This window comes from Scardinius erythrophthalmus (assembly GCF_964197995.2).
Source record: "Scardinius erythrophthalmus genome assembly, chromosome: 5".
Taxonomy (NCBI): domain Eukaryota; kingdom Metazoa; phylum Chordata; class Actinopteri; order Cypriniformes; family Leuciscidae; genus Scardinius; species Scardinius erythrophthalmus.
The window spans coordinates 12346630-12367026 of NC_138225.1; the positions used below are offsets into that span (position 1 = coordinate 12346630).

A 20397-nucleotide genomic window follows, 5' to 3' on the forward strand; every position below is an offset into this window, starting at 1 on the left:
GCAGCAGATCTTTGCATTTAAAGACAGATTTAAAGATTTCTCTTCTCTGTCTTCAAATTCATTTATCCCGTAGGGGCTTCTGTCATCATTTTCTTTTTGCTTTCGTATGGTTTCTTGCTCCAATATTTTCCTTCAGTCTTTTTTTCTCTTTTTATTTCTTTGCAGAATCGCCACAGAAGTGACAGGCAGGTGAATAACCGTAAGGTGAATGTGCTTATCAATGGAAAGTGAGTGGCTGTCATATTTATGTTTCAGTCTTACTTGTTACCTGCACACCTTTTCCATACACCTTTTCCATACACCTTTTCCAACTCCCAAGTGTTTTAAATTTCTATAAATGGTGCGTCTACTTTTCATACTATTTCTGGTTTAATCTGGAATGTTTTGAATTTCGAACTTACTAAAAAACAATTGCATCAATCCCAACAGGACACAGCTGTAGACGCAGAAATGTTCTTCCTGTTGTTCTGACCTGTTTTCACCTTACACACACACACAATGAATAACTACTAGAATGATGCCTTATATTCTATGTTGTTCAGAAATCTGTTTTCACCAGATTTCTGGTGGTCCCTCATCATATGTCAAAATCAAGCTCCGCAAGATTGTGCATTCATAATTTATGTTGAGTTAAATAGAAACGAATGATGCACACACCCTTAGTGTTGCAACTTGATTGTGATTGTAATCAGAATTATGTCATTTTCTTTCATAATAGACTGATAAGCGAGAAATGGATGAATGTGCAAGTGGGAGACATCATAAAGTTGGAGAACAACCAGTTTGTCACAGTAATACTTTTAAAGATTTACATTTATATTACATTTACATAATTTAAAATGTAAATCTTTACGTAAAGATTCAAGATCCGATGTAAATGAATATTGAATTAAAATCCCCTTGTCTCTCCGCCATCTTCCTCACAGGCAGATTTGCTCCTGTTGTCTAGCAGCGAACCGCTCAACTTGATCTACATTGAGACCGCAGAGCTGGATGGGTGAGTACAAGAAACAAAACGGAGAGATTGTTGCTGTGGTTTTCATATTTGAAGCTATGTTAAACACTTTTTTTCTATTAAGCTGAAATTACTTCATGAGAAATACACAATGGATTGTGTTTTTACAGTTGAAGTGCTAGATTTCTGATTTGTCATTTTTCCACATAGAGAAACAAACCTGAAGGTCAAACAGGCTCTGACTGTAACCGGAGACATGGGCGACAATTTAGATTCTTTGGCAGCTTTCAATGGTGAGGAAAAAGAGAGAAAGAAAAACAGAATTTCTTACTGGAGTCAATGACAGTGTTTTAGTGCCACTTTAAAATCTAAAAAATCTAATGGCAAATTTATACTGTAAAAGGTGACACAGAAGCGCTTCTGAAGTGGCATTTATGTCACTGTTTAATGCTGCTTAGAGGTGGCATCAATTCATTTATACCGCAGTAGATGAATGAAGATGAATGAAGGTCTTACGGGTTTGGAAGGACATGAGAGTAAGGAATTAATGACAGAAATGTCATTTCTGGGTGGGCTAACCCTTTCATTTAGAGCATACATTTGAAATTATGTCCTAAGAAAATGGTGATAAACACACATTGAAGATGTGTGTGTGGTTTGTGATATTTTGTCATTTGTCACATTTCCTCCGTGATCCTACTCTTTCCATTCACGGAGAGCCAAAGGGGGAGGGGCATGTCTGAAATCTCATAGATATATATTTAGATGCCTCATTAGCAGCTTTTTCAATGGGCCGAATATAGAAGCTGTCCGCCATATTGGAATGGTCAAAGCCTGTCCGTAAACACTCGAGAGCGAGTTGACTGAGTGTCTGCAACTGTAGTTAGATGCATGTATGAATATCTATATCTGCAATAGATTTCAGCAGATGATTTTGCTAAACTAACACAATACAAGACAAAGGTGTCAGCTAACACAAAATTAAAAAGTTACCACTGTTTGAAAACCTGTATTATTGAGTTAATGCATATAAAAATACAAAACATCACATTCTCACCGGTAAAAGGTTATCCCATTTCTTCGGGAATTTAAATCTTGGCGGTTTCACAACCAGAAGCTGTGCAATGTTATGGCATCATTGATTCTTACTGTGAATGATGACATGCTGACCGTTCCGAGATGTGAATGTGATATATATCTGTGAGTCACTGTTACTGACAGTCACTATAAGTGAATTATAAGGTTCTATCTCCGTTTAGGGTAGTTCTGAGATATTGAGCATCAAAGTTTTTACATCCCAGCTGGCAATGGAGAGATGGAACCTTTTTATTTATTAATAACTACTTACAAAATATTTTTTTACAAAAATAACACCACACAGGCATTAATAAACACCTAATGAATCAGATTATGTCAAAAACTCAATTTCGACCAAAAGTGGAGATAGAACCTTATAATTCTAAGCTCACGAGATATTAATTGTAATGACTTGAGTCAGCAATCAACTAAACTTTCAACTGATACAAAATAAAAAAACAAATTGCGTCTTTGATATGTCAAATTACTTTTCTAGATAACGTGATGAAACTATAAGCAAAACCAATGGAATTAAAACAATGGCAAATGTTTTTGAAACAAAAAAGCTTGTTGAATTGCACTATTTGAAAAAAAAAATGCATTGCATTAACCCTGCTTGTATTTTAATGCATTGTATTTTTAGGGCTTGCATTTTTATGGGCTGATATTCAACATGGTTGTATATTTAAGCTGTGAATATTTCAATTCAAAATATTTCACACACATTTTCATTATTAAAAATTCAATAATCCATATTCACCTTTCAGATTTCACTTCCAAAATGTTCATTCTGTTTAAAAATACTACCTATAATATTCGACAGGCAATTTTCAGTCCATTTTATTTTGCTTTACAAATTCGCTTCCACAAATTCAGTGGTTCAAATTCGTATAAAAAAGTATTATTTTACTTCTATAAAACCCCCAGTAATCTTACAAATTCAAAAGAGATCCCAATGTTCTCATTTTGTGCTCAGAAGTGTAGGCTATTAACATAAGTCAAAACCAACATTTTTCCAAGACCAAATTATCTGAGCAACAGTATGCTGTCCATGAAAAAGTTAACTTTACTTAAACATAACCGAGAACTCTAAAGTCTCAGAGAAATAACACTTTCCTCTGGTCTTCTCTGTGCTTTCTTCAGGGGAGGTGTGCTGTGAGCCTCCTAACAACCGTCTGGATCGATTTACAGGAACACTGACGTTCGGCACACAGAAATACTCCCTGGACAACGAGCGAGTCCTGCTCAGGGGCTGCACTCTTAGAAACACAGACTGGTGCTTTGGCCTGGTGCTGTTTGCTGGTAATTATGTCAGATAGAAGTGTGATGTGTGTTCTGGAGCTGTCTGGTGTCCCAGTTCAATTATTCTTTATTACTTCAGAGAATGTGTGATGTATGTTTTTGAGGGTGTAAAATGGTCTGCCAGCCCATAGACTTAACAGACTAAACAAAAACTGACCCTTTTAAATAAAAAATCACACTGGATTTATGATTGGATTCATTATAGTAGATTGTACTACTAAAGAAAAAGTGTTGTGGTTCATATACAGTATATTGGTTCTTCAGGCCCAGAGACCAAGTTGATGCAAAACTGTGGGAAAAGCACCTTTAAGAGGACGAGCATTGATCGACTCATGAATGTACTGGTGCTCTTTGTAAGTTAAATGTCTAATCTGCAGATCTTTCACGTTTTTATTTTTTATTGATATATTATGCATGCTGCATTGAGATTTCATGTTACAAAAGAGTTCTATTTCACATAAATGCTGTTATTTATGACCTTTCTATTTCGTCAAAAAATCATGTACAAACATGTCACTGCTTCCACAAAAGCTTTAATAAGTAGCACAACTGAAGGAATTTCTGAAGGCTCTGGAGTAATGGCTGCTGAAAATTTAGCTTTGCCATCACAGTAGTACTGTAAATCATGTTTTTAAATATATCTAAAAAAGTAGTGTATATAGACAATAGAAGTGAACAGAACAAAGAATGAATAAATAATACAATAATTTAAAGTCTATATTTGCTCATAACATATTGCAAGGTTGGTAACAGGTTAATCTGTTGTGTTTTCTTTATAGATTTTTGGGCTTCTGGCTCTGATGTGTATTATTCTGGCTGTCGGGAATGGGATTTGGGAACACCAGGCAGGGTCAAAGTTCAACGCCTTTCTTCCACGCGAAGAGAACATAGCTTTTTCAGCGTTCCTCACTTTCTGGTCCTACATTATAATCCTCAACACTGTGGTGCCCATCTCACTTTATGTTAGGTAGTGCGAGTTCATGTATATTTTTTTGTAACATTCATTCAAACTACCAACATGTATTAAAAGTCTGAGAACACATTGAAAATCTGTTTTTTACATTTAATATTTGGAGAGTTTATGACTTGGGTTAGAACTGTAGTACTTAATGAAGACATTATGATGTAAAATGAAGAAATATTCTACAAACGATTTCTAGGTCTCTTGGGCCCTGTTGGCGCCAGCGCTTCTGTCTTTTTTCATTTAAACTTTTGTCAGTTTGTCAGTTTTGATGATGCAGAAATGTTGCACTAATTAAGAAAAAATGTCATTTTCATTTTCTGTGTCTGGTGTTGCAGTATGGAGGTGATTCGGTTAGGCAACAGTTACTACATCAACTGGGACAGGAACATGTATCATGCTCGAACTGACACGCCAGCTGAGGCTCGAACCACAACACTCAACGAAGAGCTCGGTCAAATCAAATACATCTTCTCAGACAAAACCGGCACGCTCACCCAGAACATCATGACCTTCAACAAATGCTCCATCAACGGGAAATCTTATGGTCAGGACCCATCCCACATGCATCAGTTGTTTATTATATTTATAGGCCTATATTATTTCAAAAGATTGCCAATGCAGTATTCCTGAGACATAAAACTCCCCTGTCATGATCAAACAGCCAGATACTGTTTGAACTTAAAAATGTGTTTTCTCTCTACCCTACAGGAGATGTTATCGATCACTATAGCGGACAGAGGCTGGAGATCACAGAGGTGAGAAGCAAAGTTTCAAACAAACACAAGGGTTTATAATGAGTTTGCTGGGTAAATGAGTTCGAGTTTTATAATAGGAAATGGCACCAGTGGATTTCTCCTTTAACCGGCTCGCGGACCCAAAGTTCCTCTTTTATGATCACAGTCTGGTAGAGGCTATAAAGCTGGAGCTTCCAGACGTTCATGCTTTCTTCAGATTACTCGCTCTCTGTCACACTGTTATGGCAGAAGAGAAAAAGGAGGGTGAGTGATTGTGTATAACATGCCTTTCTTTTAATATACTCTATGTATGTGTACATTAAAACATGCATTGCATTTTCTCCCTTCTGTTTTGCTGTGTAGGTGCTCTGGTGTACCAGGCCCAGTCTCCTGATGAGGGCGCTCTGGTCACTGCCGCTCGTAATTTCGGATTTGTGTTCCGCTCGCGCAGCCCTGAGACAGTGACCATAGAGGAGATGGGGATTCAGAGGAGCTATGAGCTGCTAGCCATCCTTGACTTTAACAACGTGCGAAAAAGGATGTCTGTGATTGGTATGCACACTGGCATTGGCTGGCACCAATTAAGTGATTAAGAAGACTCCTTTCTCATATGGTTTGTGGTTTTCTTTCAGTTCGCAATCCAGAGGGCAAACTCTCCCTGTACTGTAAAGGAGCAGACACCATCATTTATGAGAGACTACATCCCTCCTGCAGTAAACTGATGGAGGTCACCACAGAACACCTCAATGTGAGTCAACACCAGAGGGCGCTAGTGAGAACACGATAAAATCGCAAAATATTTATCTTTCTCGTGCTCTCACACACTTTACACAATTTAGCTCTATTACAAAACCTTGTAAATTGCCTTGGCTTTCTGTCTACTGTTTATATAATCAGTAAACAATTCCCAAACTCAAGCAGAACCTCTTAAAGGGTAACTCAAGCCCTGGTCGGAGCCTGAATCCACCCACTGGCAATATTTGAAAAATGCTGGAAAAGTGGGCAGACCCTAGCGAAGATAGAGGGGTGCACCTGAGACCCACAGTGACGGATTAATTGACAGCTGCTGTCAGACTTGCAAAGATGGAGAGTGACTGGAGTGACGCCAGTAGCTTTGCAACAGAGCGGTCATTTGAAGTCGAGGAGGGTGAATTGTCTGTGGACACAGGGCCCCAGAGCCTTATCAATTCCAGCCACTGGCTCAAACTGCGGTCTTAACTCCCGCATCTCTGTAGGCATGTTCACATTAGCAGATAATGAGTTGCCATGAGAACGACTGACATCTCTATCTTTTCATACAGATTACATAAACAGAGAATATTTGTTTACCGTGGCTGGCTGGATTGAGCGTCAGTAAAGCAACCAGTCGTGATCACGGCCATTTGATTGGGATAACCGGACCCAAAACATCAATCATACAAAAGAACATAATCATATCAACAGATGCATTTTAAATGAGCTAGAGAGGGAGGAACACAAAACACAAAAACTGCAAAAAATAAATGGTTTCTGAAACTTGCCAAGGTAGACTGCCAGCCAGCCACTGACAGGTCACGTGACGTGCCAGTGGCGGCTCCTGCCACCCATCTGAAGATTTCCTCACAATCAGAATGCCCGTCATTCACAGACTAACATATACTAGTATATATCTTGCCCGTTTACTTATATTTGATGGTGATTGAATATTTTTCTCTCTGACTCTGTAGAACTTTGCAGGAGAGGGATTGAGGACTCTTGTTCTAGCATATAAGGATTTGGATGAGGAATATTTTTCAGAGTGGAAACAGCGCCACCATGAGTCCAGTGTGGCCATGGATGAACGGGAAGAGAAACTGGACAAACTATATGAGGAGATAGAGAAAGACATGATGGTATACACACTATCCAGCACCATCCTTTTATATGTGTATGAAAATATCAAGTGACTAGCTTATCATATAAGATATTAAAATATGTGATAGAAAAATGTAATATTAAAAGTTAATGAAATGAGAATGAAAAAGCACACATTTATTCTTTGATTATTTTGCTAGAATTTTCTTTTTAATCGTACAAATCGCAGCAAATGTAAATATTATGTCATTTGCCTGCACCTCTTGTGCTTTTGGTCTGTGACTTCATTTGTAGACAGCACACATAATATTCATTATAGCCGTTTGGTTTTGTTTGACTGAACTTTTCTTTTTCAGCACCGTTAAAGGTTATAGTTTGATGCTCTGTTTAATTCACTCTTAATATTAGCTATTTTTTAGAATGTGAGGCTAACATGCTTGTTGACTCTTCTTCATCTTGTCCTTTTTGTGTAGTTAATTGGAGCCACGGCCATAGAGGATAAACTTCAGGATGGAGTTGCTCATACCATTGAACAGCTGGCCAAAGCCGAAATCAAAATCTGGGTGCTCACTGGGGACAAGCAAGGTGCTTTATTATTTGATTCTAAAATAGTGACCCCGTTTCATATTTCACTGTATCCCTGGTGTTATTTGGAAAATTGGAGTTTACTGACATGCATGAAAGTAAACCTAAGTCTTTTACTGCACTTTGCATCTTATGAAGGCATTAAGGAACACAATCTTTTCCAAAAGACTGTTTTAGACTCAAACCTCCATGTTTTGCATTATGAAAGTGCAATTATGTAATATAATGAGTTCAGAGCTTGTGCCATTTATAATCATTAATTAATGTAATGATTACCCACCATGTGTGTGTGCTCTTTTGTTCATGTTTGGCAGGATTGTTTATTAAGTTTGATGTACTGTCTGTCTTTCTCTAATAGAGACCGCTGAGAACATTGGCTACTCATGTAACCTGCTGAGGGAGGAGATGAACGACGTGTTTATAGTTACATCTAACTCACCCGAGGAGGTCAGACAGGAGCTGAGGTAATATACCTCATGCAGATGACATCATTGCATCATGTACTGAAACGCATGGGTGCAGGAAACATTACTCATTTGGGTGGGCCTCCAAAAGTAGGGTGTTCTCTTGGGGAATTTAAATGATCTCAATGAAATTTCATATCCAAAATGTAGTTTTTAGACATTTGTTGTATGTTTCTACTTCATTTCTGTTGTTCTTATATTTATGTTTGTTTCTCTTTTGAAAAGGGATGCCCGAATAAAGATGTGTCCTGATACTGAACAAGATAAATTTCTTATTCCTGAGATTATCCTGGGCAACACTCCTAAAGTGGTTCAGGATGAAAACGTAAACGGAGATTACGGACTGGTGATAAACGGACATAGTCTGGTGAGAGAAAGAGTCTCTATCACTCTATCACTATCTAATTTCCGGTATTTATGTATGTATGTATGTATATATATATATATATATATATATACATACATATATATATATATATATATATATATATATATATATATATATATATATATATATATATATATATATATATATATATATATATATATATATACATACACATATATATATATATATATATATACACACACACACAAATAAGTAATGCAAGTTACTTTGTTTTCCCATTTATCCACTGACACCTTACATGATGGTTATTGTAGTTGTAGACATTTACTCATCTCACTTGCTCAAAAACAGATTCAGTATTCCTCAAAATTAATAAAAACAGTGAAATGCAAACAATATTACACAAACCTGCAATAAGTAAATATGTTAAATAATACAAATATACTTTATTTAATCTCCCTTTATTAGCCAATGTCTTTGCTGCTGACCTTTGATAATCCAATTCAACCATACCAAAAAGCAAGAATGACATCACATTTGTGTTTCATTTGTACAAAAAAAAAAAAGAAAAAAAAGAAAGAAATGTATTGCTACGCTCTCTACTGGACAGCCGTAAATTTGCATTTTCTTCAGCCTGAGGTTTATTCATTTCACTTTTGGTGGGAGAGGGCCTTTACTTTTGCCAAAAATAAAACTTTTTTTATTTTCATCAAAAAAACAAGCAAGCCCAGCCCAGGTGCCAAAAAGTAATGCAGAATTAAAATAAAAATAAAACTAAGTAACACAATATTGTAACATTACTTTTTAAAGGAACTTTCCCCAACATTGTGTGACTGTGTAACTCTGTAATGCAATTGTCTGTGTTCTTTGTGTTTGTAGGCATTCGCTCTGGAGAGCAACATGGAGCTGGAGTTTCTGCGGGCGGCGTGCATGTGCAAGACGGTCATCTGCTGTCGAGTGACTCCTCTGCAGAAAGCTCAGGTGGTGGAGCTCGTCAAGAAATATAAGAAAGCGGTCACTCTGGCCATAGGAGACGGAGCTAATGATGTTAGCATGATTAAAGGTGAATTCAGCATTACAGATGAATAATAAAATAAACATCCTTAGGAACATCTTTGTGTTGATTTACGATAAAAAAAATACCCAAACGTTTCTGTGGGTATTACATTTTATTTTTATATTTTCAGTTTTCATTTTAATGTTAGTTTGGTTTTGTCATTTTTAGTAGCCTAGTTTTTTCCCGATAGCTTTATTTTTATTTCAGTTAATTTGAGCAATTTTAGTACTTCAGTTTAAACGTATTCGGGTAGTTTTGTTTGTTTTCTTCATTTAAGTTTTCATTCTTATAATAATATATTTTCTTTTATTTCAGCTTTCAATTACAGAAAACGATTTTTTTTTTAGTTTTATTTTACAATAACAACACTGTAGCGTTGAAACCACCTATATGCTAATGTTCTTTTAAAAGTACTTTTAGCAGATATTATTTATTTATATATTTATTTATTTATTTATTATGTGCCCAATAAAATGTTCTCTAGAAGAATGTCCTCTCACCAAATTATGTATGACATGCAAGTAGCAAATTATGACATGCAAGTAGTAATCCAGTAGTAATAAATAATGGTTAATGATTGTTCAGCTTGTTGCAAAGGATTTTGTTTTATATGACTCTCTTTGCCTGTATCCTCTCTCTGCAGCGGCTCATATCGGTGTGGGTATCAGCGGTCAGGAGGGGATGCAGGCAGTGTTGTCTAGTGACTTTTCTTTTGCTCAGTTCCGTTTCCTGCAGCGCCTCCTGCTGGTACACGGGCGATGGTCATACCTGCGCATGTGCAAGTTTCTGCGTTACTTCTTCTATAAGAACTTCACCTTTACCTTTGTGCACTTCTGGTACGCATTTTTTTGCGGCTTTTCCGCTCAGGTGAGCCAGTTCTTCTTTCCGTGCAATTACCCTTTCAAAAACGTTGCTTAATAAAAACATACTAATCGTTTTTTATTCTTGCATCTCTCTCTAGACAGTATATGACGAAGGCTTCATCACCTTGTATAATTTGGTATACACTGCCCTGCCTGTTCTGGGAATGAGTCTGTTTGACCAGGTAGGATATGTGTGTGTGTTGTTACACGCATAAGAATGTTCCTTCATTAAACAAAATTGGGTTATATCAGTCAAGTCAAAGTTTCAAAGCAGATTCACAGTGATAAACAGGGAAAATAATGATTCAATGAAGCAAACAGAATTAAATTTAGATGTAAAGCAGCTTTAAAAAGACATTATTCAGTTGAAACCAGTTCAGTGTTAATTCAGTTTTGTTCAACAACTGTGTAAAGTACATCACTTATGAAATGAGTTCAGTTCAGCTATAAAGCAGTTCTGCAGAAAACAGTGCTGTCATCATCCAGATAAGTTGAGTTCTCATCCAATAGCATCAGTGCAGTCAAATTATTCAGTATTATTGCTGCTGAATATTAAGCGTCATGTAAAGACCAAGTTTAAACCTGATTTCCATAACCAATTTTAAACCAAGCTATGGCGTATATTTGTTTTAATCACAATTTGGGATGTATAATATGCACCATAACGGGGAATTTATTTATATCTGTGTATGTCCAAACAAATGCAATTCTGACTGATATTGGAATGGATACAAACATATTTTTAGAGCAAGGAGTTGACTCTTTTTATATTAATCTTCATCGAACACTAAAATATGCTCCACCATGCTCTTGTGTGTTCTTAAGGAGATGAATAACATGCTATTCAATTTCATTGAAATGAAATACTACATACTACTGTTTTTTATGTTTCTTCAGGATGTGAATGATCGCTGGAGTCTCGAGATCCCTCAGCTGTATGTGCCAGGACAGTTGAGCCAGTACTTCAGTAAACGTGCTTTCATGATGTGTGCACTTCACAGCTGTTACAGCTCTCTGGTGCTGTTCTTTGTGCCTTACGCCGCTATATATGACACGGCGAGAGACGACGGGCGAGATGGTGCAGACTATCAGTCATTCGCACTGATTACTCAAACCTGCCTCACCGTCACCGTGTGTGTACAGGTCAGTTTAACCTTGCGCTGCGGGTGCCTGCGTGTTATTCATTTGATTGGATGGTTCATTTTCACTAATTTCAACTCATTTCTGCTCTATCTTCCCTATAGTTGGGGCTGGACCTCTCATACTGGACTGTTGTTAACCATCTCTACGTTTGGGGAAGTTTAGGAATGTTCTTTCTATTGACCTTCGCCATGTATACCGATGGACTTTTCCGGTTACGTCCATCTTCTTTTGCATTTGTAGGTAAGCAGGACTTTTTATTTTATTTTTACAAATACAAATTTAAATGTATATTATTTTTGTTACTAGCTTACTACTGTGAAATAAAATGCACAAGGTAATGTGACGATAATGTTGCATACTATAATGTGAAATGTGTTGAAATATTACATGCTGTTTTGCGTACTAATTGTTAAGGAAAACTTAATAGTAGTGCGAATAGAGTGCATACTGTGTGTTTGTTTGTTGTGTCCAGGAACTGCCCGGAATTGTCTTAACCAGTCCAACGTGTGGCTGACTGTTGCATTGACAGCTCTATTGTGTGTGTTGCCTGTGGTTGCTTACCGGTTCTTCTGCAGCCAGTTTTATCCTACAATCAATGACAAGGTAAGTTACTTCACTCTACAGCACATTATTGATCTTCAACATACTGTTACACACACTTCCATTTACTTACAGAATTACAGTTTACATTATTATTCCATGAACTATTTGTATATTATAATTCAATTTTCAGCAAATTTTTCACTCATTGGCATTTTCTGAATATTTAATAATTGACTATGTTTGCATGCACATCAAATTCCGTTTAAGATCTATATTCAGGTTGGAGCCATATTCTGAATATGATGTTTTTATATGTATTGGCATCATAATATTCCTGTATACATGTTTGTTGCAAGTTTGCTGGTCTACAAATGCATTTTTCCTTGCCCAGTGTTATTTCTCAAGAGATTCGAGATGCTACCATTACAGTATGCTCACTTATTAGTTTTATCACTACTTGTTCCATGATCATTTAATTAGGACTAACACTTCTTAGCTTCAAAAGTGACTGACAACACCACCACAAAATGTCTTGTTGTCACTTCAGAAATGCGTTGCTTTTTCTTTTATATCTTAATATTGCAAATTATCGATTTTCTGCAGATGAAAAATGTGAAACTGCATTGTTTAAATTCAGAATAGTGAATTTATGCAGAATACAGTGATTTTCTCTCACGGAATGAGGCAGTTGGATTGCAGCTTGTACATGACTCAGTAGAAATCGTAATTTTGCCAAATTCTGATTAAAGGGTTAGTTCACCCAAAAATGAAAATTCTGTCAGTAATTACTCACCCTCATGTTGTTCCAACCCCGTAAGACCTTCGTTCATCTTCGGAACACAAATTAAGATATTTTTGATTAAATCTGAGAGCTGATCACTCCTCCATAGGCTTCTAAGTGATTGAAACTTGCTGGCCCAGAAAAGTGATTAAAGAGATCGTTAATATAGTCCAAGTGACTCCAGTGGCTCAATCTTAAGTTTATCAAGCGACGATAATACTTTTTGTGCGCAAAAACAAACAAAAATAACGACTTTATTCTACTATTCATTTCCTTCTCTCTGGGCCTCGTAGTGTTTTTGCGTAGCGCGTCTGTGTTGCACGTCATCACGCATCACACACATGACAAGCGTCGACCAATAGTGAGCCTACGTGGTGACGTGCAACACAGACGCGCTACGCAAAAACACTACGTAAACTAACTCGAGGCTCAGAGAGAAGGAAATGAATAGTAGAATAAAGTCGTTATTTTTGTTTGTTTTTGCGCACAAAAAGTATTCTCATTGCTCATTCTCTTGGACTATATTAACGATCTCTTTAATAACTTTTCTGGGCCAGCAAGTTTCAATCACTTAGAAGCCTATGGAGGAGTGATCAGCTCTCAGATTTAATAAAAAATATCTTAATTTGTGTTCCGAAGATGAACGAAGGTCTTACGGGGTTGGAACAACATCAGGGTGAGTAATTACTGACAGAATTTTCATTTTTGGGTGAACTAACCCTTTAATGCTGGAGTATTGATGTGCATGTAAATGTAGTCATTGTGATTAGCTGAAGATAGAGATAAAAAGAGGAAGACAGAACGAGAGGAATTATGCAATATGCACATTATAGTGTAAATTGTGGTAGTATAATGAATAATAGAGTGTTTGATGAAATGGATGGACAAACTATGAACAAATGAATATTTCCTTAAATACAGGTGAGGTATAAGGTGTGCACGATGAAGGAGCCTGCTCCCCGCCCGCGACACACCAGGCTCATCCGCAGGAGCACGCGTCGATCTGGTTACGCCTTCTCTCACGCCCAAGGTTATGGTGACCTTGTGACCTCTCGCAGATTCCTGCGGCGACCTGCACTTGTTAGCTCCACGGGTTTCACTCCTGCAGGACGCTCTCCTGGGTTTAAGCCCACGGGTCGGTCTGCGGGGTACAGCCCGGTCGGGCGAGAACAGAACCCTAAACAGAAAGTAGAACCCACGTCACTGCAGATGTTCCGTGCTGTTAAAGACTCTTCCTTTTGAAAAATCTTAAATGCCGTTTACAAGGTTTGAACTCTTGAAGACAATTTCACCGCTGCTGTTTTATGTTGATATATATATATATATATATATATATATATATATATATATATATATATATATATATATATATAGCAGTATATACGCAAACACTAAGAAAAATGATTCTTAAATGTACGAAATCTTGTTTGCATAGACACACTCAAAATGCATGTGCGGTTTACAGCAAGAACAAACTGAAATGCCCATCAATGCTGAAGGACAGCGAGTACTTGGTCTCTCTAATGTCATCACTACTATGGGAATGACATACATACTGGACTGTAAGAGAACAGAACACACCACTACTGTATGATGTCACACAGGAAGTCAAAAAGGAGTGATCTAGATTGCTAAATTCAAAACACCGTTTCCTGTTCTTTTCCTCTTCCAGGTACTACTGTCCACTACTGCCTTTTGACATAAGTCCTGAGTTCAGTATACACCACACCACACCATGGCCCTCAAATAGTTAAGATTAGACTGACATGTTCAAGGACATCATTAAAAATAAACGTCAGCCGCTCTTTATTAATTTTGGGATCTGTTGGAAGTAGATGCATAGTAGCACGCTACAGTAACTGACAGCAACGTCTTGACAAAGGCTTATCTTGCCATCATTACCAACTTGTTATCAGCTAGAATAATCATATCCTATTCTGGTGTTTAGGGTTGTATTAATGTATTCATCTTTCATCACTGTGACATTATAAAAAGCAAGACCTTTTTTGAGAAGGAGATAGGAGTTTTGACTTTTGAAGGTTACAATATGTTTACAGTAGTCTTTAATTTTAAAAGATCAAGGAATTTTTTTTCATGTTAGAACTTTAACTCGGAGCTTGAAAGAAATGAAGTGAGCAATTTGAAAACATAAGTCATAGTATTAAATTCAGTTTCACAGACAGGGCTTAGATTAAGCCTTAGTTCAATAAGGACATTTAAGTAGCTTTTATAAACATGCCTTAGAAAAACATTACTGGTGTGCATCTTGAGACAAAACAATGGCAGTGACATATTTTAAGATATGCCAGTGCGAGTTGCCTTCGGTTAAAACAGCTCCAACATGCATTTAAGGTTTAAGACTTGTCTGTGAAACCGAGGGATAGAGTGCCTTGCATATGACTTAGACTTAAAAAAAAAATCAATGCTAGCACAAGGAAATCTACTTTTTAATTAGTTTGTTCATATGATTTGGGAACATTGTAAAATTATTTTTTATAAATGTATTTTCAATACAGGAAAGAAATGTTCAGCTTTACTCTGTATACTAATATATATCATATCCATACTCAAATTGTACTGTACTATGCAAATCATTCTGTAAAAGCAAAAAAAAAAAAAAAAACATTTTATACAAATAAAATGCATTTTTACACTTGTTTTTATATTGTTTAAACGTGTAAGTTTGACTGTTTATACTAAGTTATATTAAGTTAAGTCTATTTATACACAGATGTTAAAAGTTCACATCAAAATATTAATATTCTGCCATTAATTAGGCTATTCACCCTAAAGGCATTCCAACCCACATGACTTTGAACAGAAAAGGTGAGTTTTTAAAGGAATATTCTGGCCACTTTGCAATTGGCTTTCATTTGAAAGAAAAATATCAATAGCTCATTTAAGACAGCAATATATTTAATGTGTTATTTTAAATGATAAAACAATAAACATTATTCAAAAAGATATTTAAACATATTTTTTTTAAAATAATTGAATATTTATTTTAGTTAGCTATATTAAAATTAGGCCTATTAACAAAAATATAATTGGACACACTCAAACTGTATGTGGTTTAAAATGACTTTTCGGATCAGTTGGTTAAAAGTAATGTGAGAAGTAAAGCTCTTGCATCATTTGCCAATTTATCAAGCAGATGCCTATGTTTATCCATGCAATGACATTAATACTCAGCAACAGTGTGCCCTAAATGTATAATTTTGGGAACAACTGTTTCCCCCAACTATACAGCTAAAATTAGTTGCCCCCCCCCCCCCCCCCCCCAGACAGATGGGCCATTAAACCATTCATGAGACATGCCAGCTATTTAACTCACAGTGCTGAGAGTCAAGGCAGGCATTCTTCGACTGAACAATGAGAAATGCATCTCTAGTAATGACTGGAGAGTAGGCTGAACAAAGAGCTGCCTGCAGGGGACCAGCAGTCCAACACCCCACCCACTCTTACGCTGTCAGGCCACAGTATCCGACGCCGGTCACCTGGACCCAAAATATGTGATTTGTAACCTTTCTATCACCTTAAAGATGTCCAAAAGTCATCATTGTAAGAGGACGCACAGTTAGTGTAGTGTACGCGCGAGAGGGAGGGTGCGCGCTCCATCCTGACGTAACGCCGCTCGCTCCAGCGCTGCTCCGCTGTTGCGCTCAATACCTTCATCACTAAATCAAACCAAACGTGGCGATCGTTCGCCGTTATTTGACATCGTGATCTTCGGGAATCAAGGAGATGACATTTATTGTCAACGTGAGTATAAATGTGGATTGCTTTTTATTATTTAAGAGGTAATGTGGTAAACACGGTGTGGTGAAAGCTAACGGTACTGCCCGCTGGCGAATCTTACATCACTGCTGCTGATTCAGATTTAACCAAGACGGTAACGTTACTTTTGCTAATTATTAAGACGGAACTAACGCAACATTACCGAGTGTTGTTATTTGAATTATTTGAATGTGGTAGCCTAAGATACAGACGTTGTGGACGTGTGCGCGTGCACAGTTATCTCCGCTCATATACGCCCGTTTCTACGCTCGCATAGTCGTTGTTAACGTTAAAGGTTTGTATTATGAGGTTTTACTGTATTGAAGGTGGTTTTCTAAGTCTTTAGAATAGTGAATGTCCGGAATCATGGCCTAAAAGAGGCCCTTATAAACAAGCGGTCATTGACATGCTGTAGGTTTCTTGTTTTGGTGCTGATTTGACATCATTTAATTATGCTCCCTCTTGGCTTTGATTATGATGGTGCATTGCATTTTCTTTTTTAAAGAAAGAATATACACGCGTTAAAATCACTAAATAGGCCAACAGATGCAGGGCGTGCTGCTGTTAGTGTTATGTCAAATATGCCATATGATTCGCCGTGTGCGCGTGAGGCCTGTGTTTGCGCATATCGATCACAGCGCCAGCGGTGTGTGTGAACCATCACCACATGAAAACCTCTGGCTTTGTATTATAAACGATAATATCGGAGGGGAAAATCGATTTTAGCGAACGAACAGCAGCATATAGGCCTGTTTATGTACACATATGTGTGTGTTTGTTTGTTAATGGGCGATTTTTCAATGTTGGTAAATTTTCTGTCCCATGATGTTGACTTTAGGGAAAAATTAATCTGGCATAGATTAAAATACATTTGCTTTTTATTTTTAGTAGCTTTGTTAGGTGTCATTATCATAAGGATTAAGAAACATTCAATTTATTTTGATTAAATATGTTTATGGTTAATTTACTTTTAGCTTACGAACAAACAAATACATATAAGAAATGCATCATTATACCAAATACTCTTGATAAATAATATGAAATCATTTTTTCAAGATTTTATAGTTGTCAAAAGTGTCACTCCAGTTACCGGCATTTCCCTCAAATTTCATCTATAAATATTGTTCTAATGCACATTACATTCCAATAAATTCATCACAGGCTTACAAACATTAAACTTTAATATTTTTTTTGACTGTGTAACGATGCCAATTTATTTTGTTACATAACGGACACAGACTGAAATCTGTTTCTTCCTGTCTCTGGAAGAACTTTCTAGTCCGATTCCATTAAACAAAAGCAGCTTGTGTTCAAGAGAGGACGGGGAGATGTGGTCATTTAAATTTGAAGCTTATAATTAATCGTGAGGCGACAAAACTGACCATAGTAAAACTGACTGTAGAAACTACAGTATTTTGGTTTTGCATACTATTTTTCATAACAAATACCATAGTTTCATTAATTGAAATTATAGTTATATGAGAGTAATAAGGGTGTCCTGGGAAATGTTGCTTTTCCTTGCTGAACACATTAATTGTTACACATTATTGAAAGAAGTAAATCTTTTATCTGTAGAAGTCTATTCAGAGAGATAGCTTACTCATTATTTTCTGACTATAACCTTTAAGATTTAGGCTTTTTTTATACAGCTTCAAGTTTCCTAAATGGCTGTATGAAAGTAAGTCTTGAAATTACTATATTTTTTGTCACCGCAGCCTGTAATTCAGTTAGTTAGTCTTATACTGTAAAAAGAAAGAGGGTCAATCATTTAGAAAAAAATTGCATATTAACCTTGAATCATCTAAAATATTCTACTAAAAAAACAATCTGCACTTCTATACAAAATTCACTACTCAGTTGCTTTTTAAAAACCAGCTTTGTTTGTGCTTTAAAATAAAAAAACTGAAAATTTGTGTTTGTGTGTGAAAGGCATGCCATCTTGTTGCCGTCTGTCTGCAGCTGTCTGTCTGATCTTGTAGTTAAACGCCCAGTCTGTGGAATGTAGTAGCTGTCATGGCCTGTAGTTATGTAACAATGAGATGAGAGAGAGAGAGAGAGAGAGAGAGAGAGAGAGAGAGAGAGAGAGAGAGAGGAGGGGGGTTATTTTCTACCCCCTTTACCAGCCTCTCTATCCCTTTTTCATTTTATTTACTACAGCGGTAGATTAGGATGTTGTGATGTAGCTTGACTGGTGCTAGTAATTTCAGCCAAATAATTGCCCTGGTCAATCTCACAGTCTATTATTTGTTGCTCCATACAGTATGTCTAAGTGGTGTGTGACTGATTTGATGTAGCCTAGTCAGGCTAAACTGAGTCATGAATTGCTGGAAATAGCTGCATCAGTCTGTGCGGACTCATTTCAGGTCTAAGATACATTTGAGTGTTTCTCCTGCAACGTCCAGCTGAAAGCATTATCTGCATCCTGTTTTGCTTCAACATAGTTTGTTGTTGAGACCCTAAGAACCAAGAATCTTCGTTAATCATCTTAAAGTTGCAAAGAAATGGAAGAAGCTTCAGATCTTTGCTTCCGTTTTGTGACATACACCCAAGTAAAACGTATTATTGAAAAAGAAAAAAGGTTGGATGGGGACATGGTTGTGAGTCTGAGCTTGTAGTTAATTGTAAGAACGGGTGGAGTTTAAGTGGACTAAATGATTGGAGAAGTCTGACTTAGAGTAGCAATGAAAAATCACCTGTTCACGGATTGTTTATGTGAATATATTTTAATCTTCTAATACATTTCAGCTTGGAAATCTTGCAGACTGGATGACAACCGATTTAAAAAAAGAAAATAGTTTAAAGAAATGTGATTCAGAATATATAGCCTATTTCTTGTCTTTAACACACAGACTGGCAGGAACACATGAGTGTTATATAATGGAGTTTAATCTGGTCAGACTGCAGTTCAGTGAGGGTTCTCATTGACAGAGAATCTTTTGCTGTTGAATGACGCATAAATCTAATGGGCTCCTCTATTTTGAGGTAAATTTTTTGAGCAACAAATGTAAAATGTAGTGACAACACTGACCCAATAGACCCAAGACTTCTGTCAGCCTGCCCAAAACTCTCTCATATTGGCCCTGGACCATCCTTATTTTTGAGGCGTCCACTTACATAGAAAATTAATGGTAATAATCTATCATTATAATACGTCCATGCAAGTTTAGGCAAGTAGAAAAACCATAGTCATTTTTTTCTTGGAATTTATTTGCACTCCTTCTGGATTATGTCATTGATTTTGCCTTGTGACTATACAATGGTATCTATCACCAACACTCTGACAAACACTCATTGAGGCTTTCAGATTATGTAAAATGCTCTACTGGCGGCATGGTGGCTCAGTGGGTATCACTGTCGCCTCACAGCAAGAAATTCCCCGGTTCAGCATGGGTATCCTCCCGGTGCTCCGGTTTCCCCCACACAATTCAAAGACATGCAGCTTAGGTGACTTGGACATGCTAAATTGGCCGTAGGTGTGAATGCGTGTGTGTGTGTGTGAGTCCCAAGCAAATGGGGAGGGTTGGGAATAGATCTTGCAACCTACACCGGAAAAAAACATTGCCAAGAAAATTCACGGTCAGTCTTGCGCATGTCATAATCACCAAGAGTTGGATACGACTGAAATGGTTAATGAGAGAGAATATGATCTACTACTCCACAGAGATGATTTTAGGTCATTGTCAAGCTTTGCTTGCCCTCAGCCTAGGCTATTAGCCTACTTTTTGCTGTATCTGTCTGCCCCAACTACAGGTCACTGATCCACAGCCATTTGCTCCTTCAAGATTTCCAGCTGTCTAAAATTAGGTCAATGTCCAGCGCTCACCACTCCCTTCCTATCTAGTGAGTCTATAGTAAAATCAGCACCATTTGTGCACCAGAAAGAAATATTATGAATATAAGTTTGACCAAAACAAGAGCCAGGGTGAGAGCTATGGTCCTGTGGGATTAATTAACCCTTGTGCCGTTACTG

At 37.0% G+C, this 20397-nt stretch overlaps 1 protein-coding gene across 5 annotated transcripts in view; it reads left to right on the top strand.

The window, feature by feature from the left end:
* The window catches only part of atp8b5a (ATPase phospholipid transporting 8B5a), a 32553-nt gene extending 17247 nt beyond the window's left edge, over positions 1-15306 (top strand). For 2 of the 5 annotated variants that reach the window (XM_081365368.1, XM_081365367.1), the window contains exons 6-28: positions 166-227; positions 719-791; positions 927-997; positions 1166-1248; positions 3176-3334; positions 3599-3687; positions 4114-4301; positions 4634-4842; positions 5007-5053; positions 5131-5296; positions 5396-5584; positions 5665-5780; positions 6739-6903; positions 7339-7450; positions 7809-7914; positions 8140-8281; positions 9143-9326; positions 9964-10187; positions 10282-10365; positions 11081-11326; positions 11428-11566; positions 11799-11929; positions 13572-15306. In XM_081365368.1, the coding sequence (XP_081221494.1) occupies positions 166-227; positions 719-791; positions 927-997; positions 1166-1248; positions 3176-3334; positions 3599-3687; positions 4114-4301; positions 4634-4842; positions 5007-5053; positions 5131-5296; positions 5396-5584; positions 5665-5780; positions 6739-6903; positions 7339-7450; positions 7809-7914; positions 8140-8281; positions 9143-9326; positions 9964-10187; positions 10282-10365; positions 11081-11326; positions 11428-11566; positions 11799-11929; positions 13572-13892 (3306 nt within the window). In that variant the 3' untranslated portion in view covers positions 13893-15306. Of the gene's footprint in view, positions 1-165; positions 228-718; positions 792-926; positions 998-1165; positions 1249-3175; positions 3335-3598; positions 3688-4113; positions 4302-4633; positions 4843-5006; positions 5054-5130; positions 5297-5395; positions 5585-5664; positions 5781-6738; positions 6904-7338; positions 7451-7808; positions 7915-8139; positions 8282-9142; positions 9327-9963; positions 10188-10281; positions 10366-11080; positions 11327-11427; positions 11567-11798; positions 11930-13571 lie in introns of those variants that run through there. The other 3 variants (XR_014030177.1, XM_081365369.1, XM_081365370.1) reach the window with 3 other exon arrangements.
* Positions 15307-20397: the final 5091 nt, after the last annotated feature.